At 35.2% G+C, this 15,681-nt stretch overlaps 1 protein-coding gene across 1 annotated transcript in view; it reads left to right on the top strand.

Moving 5' to 3' along the window:
- The window catches only part of tnr (tenascin R (restrictin, janusin)), a 126,237-nt gene that overhangs the window by 51,774 nt on the left and 58,782 nt on the right, over positions 1-15,681 (top strand). Inside the window, exon 2 of the mRNA XM_053497682.1 lies at positions 8,326-8,392. Coding sequence (XP_053353657.1) covers positions 8,390-8,392 — 3 coding nt within the window. The 5' untranslated portion in view covers positions 8,326-8,389. The remainder of the gene's footprint in view (positions 1-8,325; positions 8,393-15,681) is intronic.

Consider the following 15,681-nt stretch of genomic DNA (forward strand, 5'->3'; position numbering starts at 1 on the left):
CTTTTCATGATTAGAACCATGGCTTTAGATTTAGAAGTGCTGACTTTTATCCCAATTGCCTCACATTCAGCTACAAACTATCTCAGAGCACGTGACTATCTTCCAAGTCCTCCTTTCCAGTACACCTGGCATAGAGGTGAATACCAATCCAGGGGTGTAGTCCCCAACCTCCATGCAGGGTTAAAAAGGAATGTTAGGCAGGGCTTTCCACCATCATCAAGAACCATCAGGAACTCAGTAAATCTCATCCACCCCAGGAGCTCTGGCACTACGGAGTTGTTTAATTACCTCAGTGACCTTATCCTGAGTGATGGTCAAGTCTTCCTCTGAGTCCTCCTACTCTACTTCCTCAATGGAAGACATGTCGGTGGGATTCAGTACTAAGTGTTACATAGTCCAGCCCCTCACCAGAAGTTTGGTTTGGCAGTAAAATTTGCACCAGTGTGTTTTAAAAGAGGTTTAAAAATATCAATGCTTTGGTAGGTTTTAAATAAGATACACACTGCAACACCACTCTTCCAACAAAGCACATTATGTTTGTTATCGTCTGACCACAAAAGTAGGAGTACATGAAAGTCCTTACACCAAAAAAAAAAAAAAGGCAATTATCATCAGCATAACCATTAAGTTAAAATAATAGAACCCTTTAATCTAGGCTTTACTGTATGTTTTTTCCTTGAAGATTAAACACCTTTCTCTTTGTCAGACTGCTAAATCAATACACATTTGTTTCAGTGGAAAGCTGCTATTCAGAGAAACACAGAAGATAAACACAGTACTGTATGCCTGCACAAATGTCTATCCTAATACTTCAGGGAAATATACAACACTGTAAAAACATGTCCGTAATTTTAACAGTAAAACACTGTATAAATGCTACAGAATAAAACCATACTTCACAAAACTTGGGATAAACAGTATTTACAGTAAATAAATAAAAAAAACTCTGTAATTAGCTTTACAGAGTAAGACCTTAAATTTAACAGTTTAAAACATAAAAAAATTGGTTTATTGCAGTAAAATTTACAATACAGTATACCATACTTATAGAAAGGTAAGCATTTTGTCTTCATCAGTTTAAGCTTTATGGATATGACATTATGTGTTATGGATGTAACAAACTGTCAGAGAAGGTATTTGTTACCGTCACATACTGCTAGGTGTAGGTCTGTGGGCTGAGGTGTGGCAAGGCATAGACGCAGAGGGGGATGTTGTGAAAACAGTCTTTTAATAATAAACAAACAAAACATGAACAAAGGAAGTTGGCTGTACTTGGGAGCATACTATAAACAAAACCAATAATCAACTAAACCACAGACAAGGGATTACACAAACTAATACAGTACAGACATGGGATACATACCAGACGAGACACTAAACAGACTAGAGGACTAAACATGCAAGGGGCTAAACACACACACACACACACACACACGACAGACTTGGCTAGGCCTACTAGCTGTTATGCACATTAGCTGCTAAGCTAGCTAGTAGCTAAACAGACTAGCAGCCAAAGACCCAAAGGGCGAACAGATACACAGCTAGGTACACAGCAGACTAGGTATGAAACAGGCTAAGACCTATAAAGGTTAGTACCTAAACAGACTATGATCTTAACAGACGAGGAGACTAGACAGACTCGAAGACTAAAAGATCTAAGCAGATTAGTATTTATACAGACTAAGAACTACACATGCAAAGGAGGTTACTCACATATGAGGGTAAACACACAAGGCTAATCCTGCTAGGAGACATAAAGACAAAGAGACATACTAAATTTAGACAAATATAAACTTAACTTAATGCTCCAGAAACCAAAAGGCCAACTATAATCAAACAAACTGAAACTGAAACAGAACCAGACAAACCAAAGGCCCACAGAACTCACATTAATGCTCAACCCAGTTTCCCAAAACAAAAAGGTATTTATAACAAAGCTAATGAGCTTCCTCGGTTCAGGTGAGCTTCCGCGTCCAAATTCTACAAAAAACTACAGAATAAACACAGTGCCCTCTAGCCGGCAACCCTCACAGTTACTAAGGCTACGTTTACACTGCAGGTCTCGACGCCCAATTCTGTTTTGTTGCCTATATCTGATTTTTTTTGACCGTCTGTTGACACGTTCTTTCAACTATGACTCATATCCGATACACATGTTTACACTTGGCATACCATCTGAAACATCGCGCATACTTAAAGGGAGGTTCTTGCGCTACACACTAGCCAAGATAGACGAAGGTGAAATATACTTGACGCTCTGCGATATACTGTATGCAAAGTTTGCGAAATGTCACCATGGTTTTAAAACGGAGGAGAAGAAAAAAACTGAATTCCAGCCTGCACATATGCTTCATTCACCAAATACTGATTTCTAAATTTTATTTAGCCCTAATAAGCATTTAAAAAAAGGAGGGGGGGAGGGGGGGCACTGGGTGCTTTTTCTTTTCCATATCACCTGCGATGTTAGAATTCCACACGCGCTTCCACCGAAGAATAACATTACGTCATTAAACCGCGAAGTACTCTTAGTTTTAATGACGTACAGAACGCAATGCCTCAGGAAATCCGATCTGTCTGTTTACACGACAATCACATTAGCACATATCTGATTTATATCTGATTTATTTCCACATATGAAGAAAACCTGAAACCGATCTCGAAATATCGGTATGCATGCTTTTTTTTCCTGTTTACATAACCATTGACCATATGCGATATGTGTCATATATGAGCAAAAAATCGGAATTGGGTCACATTTACCTGACAGTGTAAACGTAGCAAAATATACTAAAGCATCAGTTTATATTTTATTCAACTTTTGTTGATAGAGTTTAAAAATCAGAATTATATCTGCTCTGTAAAAAATAAATCTAAATTTTTTAAGGTAAAAAACTTGCAGCTGTGGTTGCCAGAAATTAACCAAAAAAAAATACGGTAGCAACATTATTGGTTGTACGGGATTGCATTTATTATACTGTATATTTTAAGGATTTGAATAGTTTTTTCTATGGTTTATAGGCGTCTAATTTACATTAGCCAAGGACTTCAAAGTGAATGGTATTCTGCCCTTTAATTACTGTGGCAAGGACAGCCAATAGCACGCGCCACTTTGCCCGCCGCCACCGCTCACCAGCCTGTGCCCGCATGCCAGCAGGGCACTGCCCACCAGATCTGCACATGCACACCTTTCCTTCCCTTTTTCCCTCTCTCCCTTCTTTAACCCTTTCCTTCCCTAATTAAAATGACCCCTTTTTCGACAGTGAAAATGTCGAAATTTTTTTACAATGTTTTACAAAAAAACTTGTAAAAAAAAAATTTCATTATATGCTAGATTGTCGGCCCAAAACGCTTAAAAATGTCCACCCTGACATTTGTATATTTGATTTTGAGAATTTAAATATTGTTTTGCTGTCTTCATAAAAAAAAAATACATGGGACCATGCAAGTCTTGAATAAATTTTGATGGGTTTTGATGATTTGATTCAGGTTTGTGTTGTATTCATAAGTATAAAAGTACTCTTAATTGTTTCTTAACAGTAAAATCCGAATGCTTATCAATGTAACTTCTATCTGTTTTAGCTCCCAGCTAGTGTGATAAAATGATGCTTTCACAGAATTGCTAAATGAATTCACTGTGGTTATTCATAATAAAAAAATAGTCCAACAATGACAGCACTTGTGTAGCAAGCATGATAGTGTAGTGGTTAGCACTGTCACCTTGCACCTCTAGGAACCAGGATCAATTCCCGTCTCTGTGTGCATGAAGTTTTTATGTTCTTCCTGTGCTTGGTGGGTCCCGCCCCCTCACAATCCCCCGCCCATATACAGGATAAAGCTGTATAGACAATGAGTGAGAGTTCTAAGTTTAAAAAAAAAAGATGGAAATAAACCTTAATAATATAATAATAATAAAATTATTATTACAACATAAATATTTTAATTAGACAGTCGTGAGCTGTAAAAAACATGGTTATGATCCATATTTGTTACAATGTAAACCCTGGGATTCAATGGGAATAAACTGTTTTTATAACAATATAAACATGTTAATTAGACAGTTATAAACCGTAAAAAAAACTGTTAAAATCTGTAAAATATACAGTATAATGAGAGCAATACCGTACAACCAAAAACATTCTGGAACCACACCTGCTGTTTTTTTATCGTAAAATTTACATTTTATTTTTTACAGTGAATATTTCATTTAGAAGGAGAAATGTTTGTTTGTTTATAATGCTTGGAAAAAGCATTCATTACCCTTATTGAGCTGTATCAAGGTGATTGTTTATTTGGTTTCGTCAAACACCAGATTTTACAATGTACAGTAGGACAGCAGTGATAAAGGACTGATGATCAGGAATATCACAGAGCAAGGTAGCATTTCTGGTTTCTTCACCTCTCTCTGTCCTCTTACAGAATGTCTTTCCTGCTGTCACTGCCTCTCTCCACTAGGGAACGGACAGACAGGATTAAGAGCATGAACTTTATAAGCCCTGAATTGGCTCCCAATAAATACTCCACTTTGTTTAATTTCTCCCCAAATTACATTGTTTAGTTTTGTTTGTTTGTTTGTGTGTGTGTTCAATTCATATTTAACCATACCTAATATTTTTAGTGGCCCACAGCTATGGGGGATTAAATAATTTAAGGTGTTTGACTGTGATGCAGAAGTTTCCCTCCTTGATTTATTTTAACTTGCAACCAAATGTGATAGATATATAGGTTCTGAAATATTCTATTATACTTTAACCCTTCAAATTTTATAAACTATACAATTAATAAACTATGCAATATACCAAAATTATGTAATATTATTAATATCTAATATTTAATACTTACAGTCACCTTGCATCCCCAGGGTCTGAGTTTAATTCCCAGCCAGGTTCACTTTTCACCTCTGTGTCAATAGTTTTTATGTTCTCCCTTGGTGGGTTTTGTCCAGGTACTCTGGTTTCCTCCCAAAGACATCAGATTCAGTTCTGGCTTTTCACAAATTGCCCGTAGTGTGTGAGTGTGTATGTGTATATGTGTGCCCTGTGATGGATTAGGGTGTCTAGGGTGTCTGGGGCACCACGTCTAGGGTGTACCCCGCCTCATGCACAAGGCTTCAGGCTCGCTGTATAGTAGATAAAGCAGTATGGATGATGAGTAATTGAGTAATCTAATATATTTCGGTTATTAATCGAATTCTGTTATTTAATTTTCGAATTAATTGTGTAATATTTCTACTTTATTATATGTATTGTGTTTATATATTATATTATGATTTTTGTGTGAAAAGGATTGACCTGCAATGTGCTTCAGTTGAAAAAAATAATAATTGAATTTGTACAGTATGTATTAAATAAGTATTAATATTGGCTAATACTGGTTTTCAGTACCATTATCCAAAAAGAGATAGTGACATAGTACCATTTATACTTTTATCCTTTTTGGCTACATTATCATTATTACTGATAAAAAAACATAATTGGCTTGTGTTTAAATATATGAGTGACTTTTACTTAAGGTGAGACTAGAGGGACTGACTTGGATGATGCTGATTATCATAAAGAATAAACTGTTTGTAGATTATAATAGATAGGCAAGGAAGTTGCTTGTCACAAGACATTAAAGTAGGTCAATATAATTCTCTACAGAAATGCTTTTAACCACAGCTTGTAGACTCATATTCTAGAACAAAAGTCAATGATTTTTCCTTCCTTAAAACTAAACTAACAGTATGCGCACATAAATTGCATTTAAAATAAAGCATTAAATATAGCTTATAGAGTCAAGGTCTTAAGTAAAAGCCAGAATTGCCTTTTCCCATTCCGTACAATTAGCTTACTGTGCTTAGGAGGCTTGCTGCCTTTATATCCACGACATGCAATTAATCATGTTTTAATTTATAAATTGAATAGCCCCATTTATCACATAAATGATTTTTGTACAAAATAATTTATGCTTTCCGAAATAGCCATTTTCATTAACATAAAATTCATAATTTTTCATTCATATTAGTAACAGTGTCATTAATATTAGTTTCCTTTAGTGAGACTTTGCATATAAAAGTAATTATAAAAATTTTGACTACAGAATGTTGGCTTTATTCACTGGGACTTCCGTCCATCTATTACAAATGCACAAGCTTTGGGATATGACCTAAAGTACCTAATGCAAGAATACATTACAATATATCAGTGAACATTACATCTGTGCTTGTTTTTGTTTGTTTGTTTGTTTGTTTGTTTTGTTTGTTTGTTTGTTTGTTTGTTTGTTTTTAACCACAGTACTACTTAAAGATTTCAGTTTAGTTACAGTTTAGAGGCAGCATGGTGGTGTTGTGGTTAGCACTGTCGCCGTGCATCTCCAGGGTTTAAGGTTTCATTCCTGCCTTCGGGTCTGTGTATGGAATTGGAACTCAGGTTTCCTCCATAGTGTGTGGATAAGAGTGTGTGTGCCTTGTGACCGACCGATTGGCACCATCTCCAGGGTGTATCCTGGCTAGTGCCTTGAGTCTCCTGGTCCCCTTGAGGCTCCATGTTTCCCACAACCCAATTGATGATAAACAGTATAAAAAATGAATGAATAAATAGTTACAGTTTGCTTTTATTAAAATAACTGTTTCATACTTGGACTATAGGTAAACTCACTGGCTGCTGAAGCAATCTTTTAACAAAATTCAGCATTCAGACAGCGGCAATGAATATCAGGCAAATGTCCCTTCTTAAATGGCCATTTGAAGTTTCTTTTCCTTAAAATTGCTTCAGATTTATTATTATCATTATGAGTAGTAGTAGTAGTAGTAATATTATTAATAATAACAATAATAACAACAACAACAATAATAATAATAATAATAATAATAATAATATTAATAGTGTTTGTCATGTTTGAGCACCAAATTTTTATAATGCCAATCTCTGCATGTAAATGTTTGATTAATGAAAATATTAAATTACAAGCTGTGATTTGAGAGTTTATGATAAATAAACTTCAGGTGAGGGGATGCAAAATCCCACCCAGTAGTCTCATAATTACATTTTATATGCATACTCTTCTACATCAACTTTAGTATCATGAATCACAGACTAATGCAGCAGTTTTGATACTGAGACAAAAAGGGAAGCTTTCAGCAGACAGTACAAGAGCTGAGGAGCAACTGAGTTAAAGCAGAGCCATCAAAGGATCCTTCAGATTCATATGTGCTTCTTCCCCAGATTGTTGCCACAAAGATGAAAGAACGCAACTTTATAGAATATTCCTGTATTCTGTAGCATTGCAGTTTTTCCTCACTGAAACTAAACAATGTTTTAGCATGACAACGCCCCTGTGTACAAAACAAGCTCTATAAAAACATGACTGGTTTAAAAGAAATCAAGTGCCTTACCCAGAGAATTGACCTCAACCCCATTTTGGGTTGAGTTGAAACACTGTCCTCACTAATGCACTTGTACACTAAATGTGAACAAATCCCCACAGCCATGCTCCAGAGTTCATATAAACATGACAGTTAAAGAATATTAGATATAAAATATATGAAATATTCAGATTAGCAAAATGATTAAAATCACATGGCATTCGATATTTTATAACACCTTATATGCAATTGCCCCTATTATATGTGAGATAGCATGTCATTACTCCTATTGTTTAGTTCACTTTATATGCTTATTGATATTGATTTTGATATTTAACAAACAGACAGAATCACTACATTAAAGACATAACAGGAAATCTATAGCAAAGGTGTTGGTAAAATATGGACATGCTTGTTTTCCAACACCACCACTAAAGAATAGTAAAACAATCGTAACATGATGCCCAGTATAATGCTTACTTTACTTTGTAATGTTACTTATTTATTTATGTACAGTACATTATTTATTTTAAATATCACAGCATAACTCCACATTATTTGATATAGTGAAAATAAGACTGAGACAGTGCATGTGTTAGAGTGGATTGATTGTGCTTTAAAAACCTGAATGTCTATAGGATGCAGGAAGTAATTTTTACTTTCATTGTCAAAGATCCAGAGACCTTGGCTTTTGCTGAACTGCTCAATTAAAGCAGCTTCTGTCTCTCAGGACATGTTGCAAGCATAACACTATTTTTTTGTGTTATAAAAAGCTGTTATATTAATGAATCAGCTGTGATATTAATCAGTGCCAGAGGTGCCCTAATATATCAGATTGTTTAATGAATTTCAATACAGCCTTAATTGGTCACAGTGGAGGTGGGTGTGCATGCATGTGTGTACGTGCGTGCGCGTGTGTATGTGTGTGTGCTGGTTCAGCTTTTATAAAACTTAACAATCCACATTTCTTCCCTTTTTGACAGGCATTGGGTTTCCTTTAATGAGATTAGACTGGTAAGAAAAGAAGAGGACTATTACTGGTACCTTATGGTGAGATCACTTTTAATTATTATTTTTTTTTTATTAAAACTTCTGTTTTTTTATGTTTGTATTCTGTTGAGCCTAGAGCATAAAGGTTTACTAAATTATTCTATTACTTAATATTTACTGATTCTTCTTTTTCGAAGCTGAATTGTTATTAAAATGCATAAATGTTTATCCACCGAAGTGGCTAAATGCACAAAATAACTGAGATGATAAACACAAATTATTATAAGACTTTTACAATTTACATTTACAGTTAGTCATTTGCTGACCACAATTGTGATTTAGAAAAACAACAAATGATGTGAAATGTATGGCACAAAAATAAAATAACAAAAAAAAAAAAACATTTTGATCGCTAATCTTAAATACAAGCCGCTCAAGTGGTTTAGTTAGTAATTGGATATGGCACACCATTAGCAAATGTATAAACAAAATAGGTTATTGCAGAAGAATGCAAAGAAGTGAAATGCTAGAGATTGTCTGATTGCCTTCCATTGCCTGATGGAAGCCTCTCCTCAATGCAAGACACATTAATAAACAGCTGAAGGACTCCAAGATGGTGAGAAATAAGATTTTTTTGGTCTGATGAGACCAAGCTAAAACTTTTTGGCCTTAATTCTAAGCGGTATGTGTGGAGAAAACCAGGCATGTCCAATACAGTCCCAACAGTGAAGCAGCATCATGCTGTTGGGTGTTTTTCAGCTGCAGGGACAGGACGAATATTGGAATTCGAATATGCAGAAGAATATAAGCAATTATCGTTGTTATTAAAAGTCAGATTTTGATGCTGATAACTGTATTAAACATACAGTAGCTATGTCCTCTTCACATATCCAGATTTTTTAGGAGAAACTGAGAGTTTTTTTTTTTTTTTGTAATACTGTCTAGATCACTGCCTTTAAAGACAGATACTTGCATTTAAGCCTGGAGAAAATATGTACTTTTTATTTTGCTGTCAAATAAAAAAGAGTATAACATAAATTTGGAGACATATGAAATATGGATATGAAAAATAAATATACATCTGATGGAAGTCAAGTATATTGCCAGTATATTTTCTGCATTAACTGACATGACTCTTGAGCAGTCTGATCACAAGTAGACAGCTTAAACATAATCATTTTTTGTATCCAACATTTTGTATGTTTCCAGTGTGTTCCTGTAATCAAATCTGATACATCATTTCCACTGAAGGAAGGATGTTGCACACATTTATCATGTCAATATTCTGCTGCATTTACTTACATGCCTGCAAATACCTGCAAATATATCTCATTTATTTTGGATGGGACTACGCATTGGGATTTTTTTTAAATGCGCTAAATTAATTATTTTGCTAATAAAATATATTTTTTAAGTGATGGAAGATAAGATGACAAAAGTAGGTACCAAAAGCAAGTCATGGACTTTAATATTTAACATGGTCAGTGAGGACTGTAGGATCTAAGAGGTACCTTTTTTTTTTTTTTTTGTATTACTCTGAGCATTGGTTGGTCTGACATTGGGGTGAATGTTCTGAACCTCTACTCCTGGGAATTGTTTGAAAATAGTTTTACAGTATAACCCTTTCCAGATAAATGTGCAGCATCAAGACTTCTCTAAGACCAATGCTTGTATATTTTCCTCTTGGCATTGTGTACACCTAAATGCTCCAGACCAGCAAAATGCCAAAACGTCTGCTTTTTCAAGGGCTGATGATTAGCAGGACCTGGCTGCAATTAACTTATTCCAAGATTGTTACGTGTTTTCTTCTTCTTTTTTTCTCTCTACGTTGCAAATTGCTGAAGGCACACAGATTTATGCTTTGAACAGTTGATATTGAGATGTGTATGTTGCTTATTCTCTGTAAAGCCTTCATAACCGCTCTATTCTAAGGTGCTGTTAATTGGTGATTTTTAAGGCTGGTATCTCTATATAAACTTCTGAGATAAGCTTTGGTTTTCAAACTGTCAGACATCATTGGCCTTCCTCTCAAATTTTTTTGTGTCCAAATTTAGAATCACCCGTAATTAAAATATGCCTATCTGTTATGTAGAACCCTGACCCTATGTGTGCAACACCTGCAAGTATTTTATTTCTTAATTATATTTGATGTCCCAGCACTAATGTAAAATACAGTACGTATTCAATCTTCACTACACCAGGGCTTGACATTGATAATAACTTTAGTCTCACTAGCCACTTTGGCGGGTAGTTTATTCTTTGATATGACAATATATTTTTGTTGTAGTTTTCTCTAAAGGCATCTGATATAATAAAAGCATTCCAACGTAATATTATGCGCATAAAACTCCCATGAGCACCTATATCAACCTTCTGATACAACTAGTTAAGAACGTGCGTTAGCGTCTCTGTTAGCAGTGATAACCAGCGGTAAGAAGCTGTAAAGACTTTGATCCAGCCCCAGCTATCAACTTATGGCATGCTGGAAGCCTCAGGTCACGAAGACCATCTTTCATGGACCATACAGATGTAACTGATGATGAATGTAATGAGGACATTTAATGCCTCTCTCCACACATGTTCACACATGCATTGTACACACACACACACACACACACACACACACACACACTTTGACTTCCTGTTTGCTGTGTGTGCATCATTTCCTTAACGGGCTATTGCTTCTCAACAGGATGAGAATGTTTGCCCCATAGGTTATTTACTGATTATATAAAAAAAGTAATCACTATTAAAATCTTTAGATTTCATGTTGAATGATAAATGAAAATTCATCAGTTGATTAAATTACCTATAAAGAGTCAACACAACAAGATGGATGAGAGTCCATTGTCCTAACTCAGAATTCTGATGTTATAATACATAATGACAAATAATACCTGATAATAGTACACATAATAACACACTAAAATAATAAATGTTCTGAGTTGCTGTATTTTTAATATCAGAATGCGTTCAGTTGTACTGAATCTGTTATTTTTCAATTTCATGTCGTAAGAGACTTGAATTTAAGTTCAATAAACAGAATATACTGTTCATGTTTGCATGTTTTTATATTGGGAGCTATATTAACAGTACTGAATACTTGACTACTACTATAGTGATACAGTGTATGCTGTCATTTATAAGCAATTCTATATCTAACAAATATTAACGTATCATGGTGAAGAAAAAAACTGTGATTTTCTGGTAACAAAATTGTGGCTAGTAAAAAGGCTGAATGGCTAGTGACGCCGGAAATCCACACTTGTGCTTTGCATTGACATTGTCACAAAGATTTTTTTTACAGAATTAAAAATTCCAAATCAATCAATCAATCAATTAATAAATAAATACTATAAATAAAATGTATACATTTGTCAATGTACTGTATACCTAGTAAGCAAACCATAGCAATTGTAACAAGGAAAATCTCCTGAGATAATGTGAGGGAAAACATTTGAGTGAAACCAGACCCTAAAGGAAACAATACTCGTTTGGATGATACCACAGTGCTTCCATAAATAAATAATCTATAACTTAAAAGTGCTACTGTATGACAGGACAGTGTGTTAGTTAACATGAAATCCACTTAGTAAGATTACCAGCTGTTCACTGAGGGGGACAAAACAGTTTGTCAAAATAATGTTCTTGGTTTCTCAGTGAAGAAACCAAGATTAATCATATGTATCTGTGAGCAGACAATATGAGGTCATTTTCAGCACCAACAAGTGGTCTCCTTTTTTTTGTAATGAGAATTCCAATCAGGGCATTATGAAGAATCAGGCAGGTCTGGAAGACAGAAGCTCACTGTCATGTAATGGATAATGTCAGTGGTCATTTTGTGTAGAGCAAGCAGGAAATACGACATGACTTAGAGGGAGAACCAGAAGGAAAAAACTCACCATCAACAAACATGAGGGAACTCATTTCAACATAAAACTCAACATACAGTAAAAATGGTCATGAATCCTTCAGATCTAATTCTTTATTGATGAAAAAACTATACGCAAATGGCTTGACTAAACAAATACGTTTTTTAGCTTATGTCTTTGTCTGAGACCTGATTACTAATTGAAAGGCTATCCCATAACTATGAGTTTTGTAAAAAAAGCTCTGGCAAGATGGCCATCTCTATATAAATGATAGAACGTCTCTATAAATAACATGTCTTGTAAGGTGTTCTGGTATGCAGTGGTCAGCATCTACCAAAAGTGGTCCAATGAACGAAAACTGGTTAACTGCTGACAAGGGTCATGGGTGTCTAAGGGTACTTGATGTATGTGATGAGAGAAGGATAGCACAGGTTCTGCTATGATAGAAAGGTATTAGAAGACACAATGCATTGCTGCTTGCTGTATATAGGGCTGTAAAAAAGACACAGCATTAATATCCTCCTCCCTTTAGTGAGAGGTAAGCAAGCCTTTCTGAAAGTGCATTGTCTTATTCTTACCACTCATTTCACTTTCATCTTCTTCTGATGCAATCCTATGGGGCCATGATAGAGAGTTATTGTTCAATCCTCTTTAAAAATAAATGTAGATGCTGACTCCTGTCCCAAAAGCCCCTTTAGCATTAGAACTGGAATATGGAGCAGTGGAGCGATGTGGGATGGTCAGATGAATCAGATTTAGCATGTGGATGACAAGGTGCATGTGTGTGTACCAGGGGACATATGTCACCTTTGCGTTTATCTCATTTGGATGTTAATTTGACATGTAATATCAACCTAAACATTGCCTAATGACAGTGTCCTATTTGGATATAATAATCCACCCTGCCACACCGCAAAAATAGTGTAGGAATGCTTTGAAGAAAACAACCAATGACCAGTCAATCTAATTGAGCATCTGTGGCATGAACTGGTCAAACTAGTACGATACTAGGACTAGGTCTTGGTGTTATTTCTGGAGCTCTCAAATTCACTGTGACTTTAACCACCTCACTTACATCACTGCTTTATGAGGAGAGAATGTATTTTTGAGAAAGACAGAACAATAACTCTCTATCATGGCCCCATAGGAAACCGAGGATTGCTACAGAAGCTGATGAAAGTGTAATGAGGGGTAAGAATGAAACAATGCACTTTCAGAGAGGCTTGCTTACCATTCACTAAACGGACAAGGATATTAATGCTGTGTCTCTTACACATCTGCTGCCTTGAAATGCTTTCGTGGGTTGTAAAGGGGAAGACATGATAAGTTTTTTAAATGTTACTGCAACAAATGTTTTAGTTATCTAGGAGACTGGCAGACAAACTACTACTATTAACTAATTGGTATTATTTAGGCAATTTGTCAACTCAAAATTAGAACAAATTATAAGTAATAAATTAGCCTACATGCCCAGACATGTTATAATTGTATGACCTTGATTTACTTCTGGCCACAATAAATCATGAGCACAATTAACTGTCAGCACATGATATAAAAGAAAAACATTTTTTTCATGGTCTGTTCAGTTTTGCACTTCTTATTTATTGGACAAAAATAGGATGTTATCTAGATAAATTCATAAGATAATTAATAGACAGCTAACTCTGTTGAGCAATGTATATGTGTAGGTAATGTTTCCAGGTGTGTGATTAATGCACAAAAGTTTTTCTTTTAAAAAACACATTTTTTGTCAAAAAAGACTACTTCTGTCATTTTAAAAAAGAAAATCATATATACTATATATATTTACTTTCTACATACTACAACAGAACTGGGGATTTCAAAACTATAAAATAACACTTATGGAATTAGGTAATTATGTAACAACGACACTCGGTTGCTATTTTAAGACACGGAGGTCAGCCTTTCTGGAGTAGTTCTTTCAAGAAGAGTATTGTCAAGTGTATTTGCAAAACCCATCAAGCACCATGATGAAACTGTCTCTCATGAGGACCATCCCAGGTTAGCAAGACCATACCGTACCTTCGCTGAGCATTTAGCAGGACAGACCAGAATACAGACACAGGAAAACATACTGTAGGTAACAAGTGCACTTTTTATTCAAAGAATAAAAAGGAAAATTTACAATTTAGGGAAAGTCACTGGTTGAAGAGTGGTTGATTTTAAATCATCTTTACCATCAGATTTACTTGAGCAGAATAATTTTTATGCTATACAAAAAAGTGTAGCTTTTTGTTTGAATTTTACTATTTACTACTACAGCAGCAATTAATAATGAATTATAATACTTCATATACACGCAGGCCTCAGGCTTTATGTCAACTCAATTTGTCTGTGTTTACTCTGATTTTGCAGAAAGACAGAATACTATGAACATAAATGTAAATTTCCAATTGAAAACCACTGTTATTACATAAAAAATTTATAGGCCTTCATCAAATTAATAGTGAAAACAAATTAAAGCCCTGGATAAAAATTAGTTAATAATTTGCCTAGCTTCAAGCAATGACCACTTGGGAAGTCAGGTTCGTTTTTCTATTTTGTTTGTTTATAAACAGAGGCACTTCAGGGTTTGATGTTTATTTTGTGTGTAACCGTAGAGGCGAAGTAGAAATTGAATAACAAAAAAGCTAGAGAAGCAGCATTAATTAATTTTGAGCTTCTCCAAAGCCTGCCAAATGTTATAACATGGCAATATGCAGAATTTTAATGTAATCTTACACTCTGTGTGAATGAGTGGGCATAAACCAACCATAGGCCAAAAATAAGTTTAATCAACATTGAACTAAAAAAACATCCACAAAACACGGTAATATGCAATTGTTTCTCTGCTTTGATTCCAGACAGCTGTGTCCCATCTGAGGGCTTTGGTTTGGAGCCCAATCAACAGAGCAAACTTTACCTGTTCACTAACCCCTTCTTGGCTTGTAAAATATAGAAAGCACTGAGGCAGAAAGCCCTTATAGTCTGTTGGCTCTCTGGAGTACCTCTTGAGGCGGATGGCTTGGGTGAAACTGGTGGTGCAGGTGGTACAAACATGGTTGCTTGGAGCTGGGCCATAGCATCAGTGAGCTGTACGATTTGCTGGCACACTCACTCAAGCTTGTGACAGAGACTACACTGAGTGTTTCCTTTGCAGTTTGTTGAATGAACTCAACTTAAATATTGTGTGTGATTGAGTACAAGGATAACAATTAGTAGTCAGGGGAATGGGAGTAAATGTGTTGGGATTTTGAACCATTGCCAGCTTTGATTATATGCAGTGCTGTGTTTTGTGGATTGAGTTTGGGTGCAGCATGTTCATGACAATTAGCATTATTGGTGTAACACATGCGTTCAAATTAAATGCTTCACGTTTATTCTGTTTTACTGTATGATAATTACATAAGAAAAAATTAATATATACAAAATAATATTATATTTTTCTTGAACAACCTAGATACCTAGAAATAGGGT

Source organism: Clarias gariepinus, chromosome 1, assembly GCF_024256425.1.
Source record: "Clarias gariepinus isolate MV-2021 ecotype Netherlands chromosome 1, CGAR_prim_01v2, whole genome shotgun sequence".
Classification (NCBI taxonomy): domain Eukaryota; kingdom Metazoa; phylum Chordata; class Actinopteri; order Siluriformes; family Clariidae; genus Clarias; species Clarias gariepinus.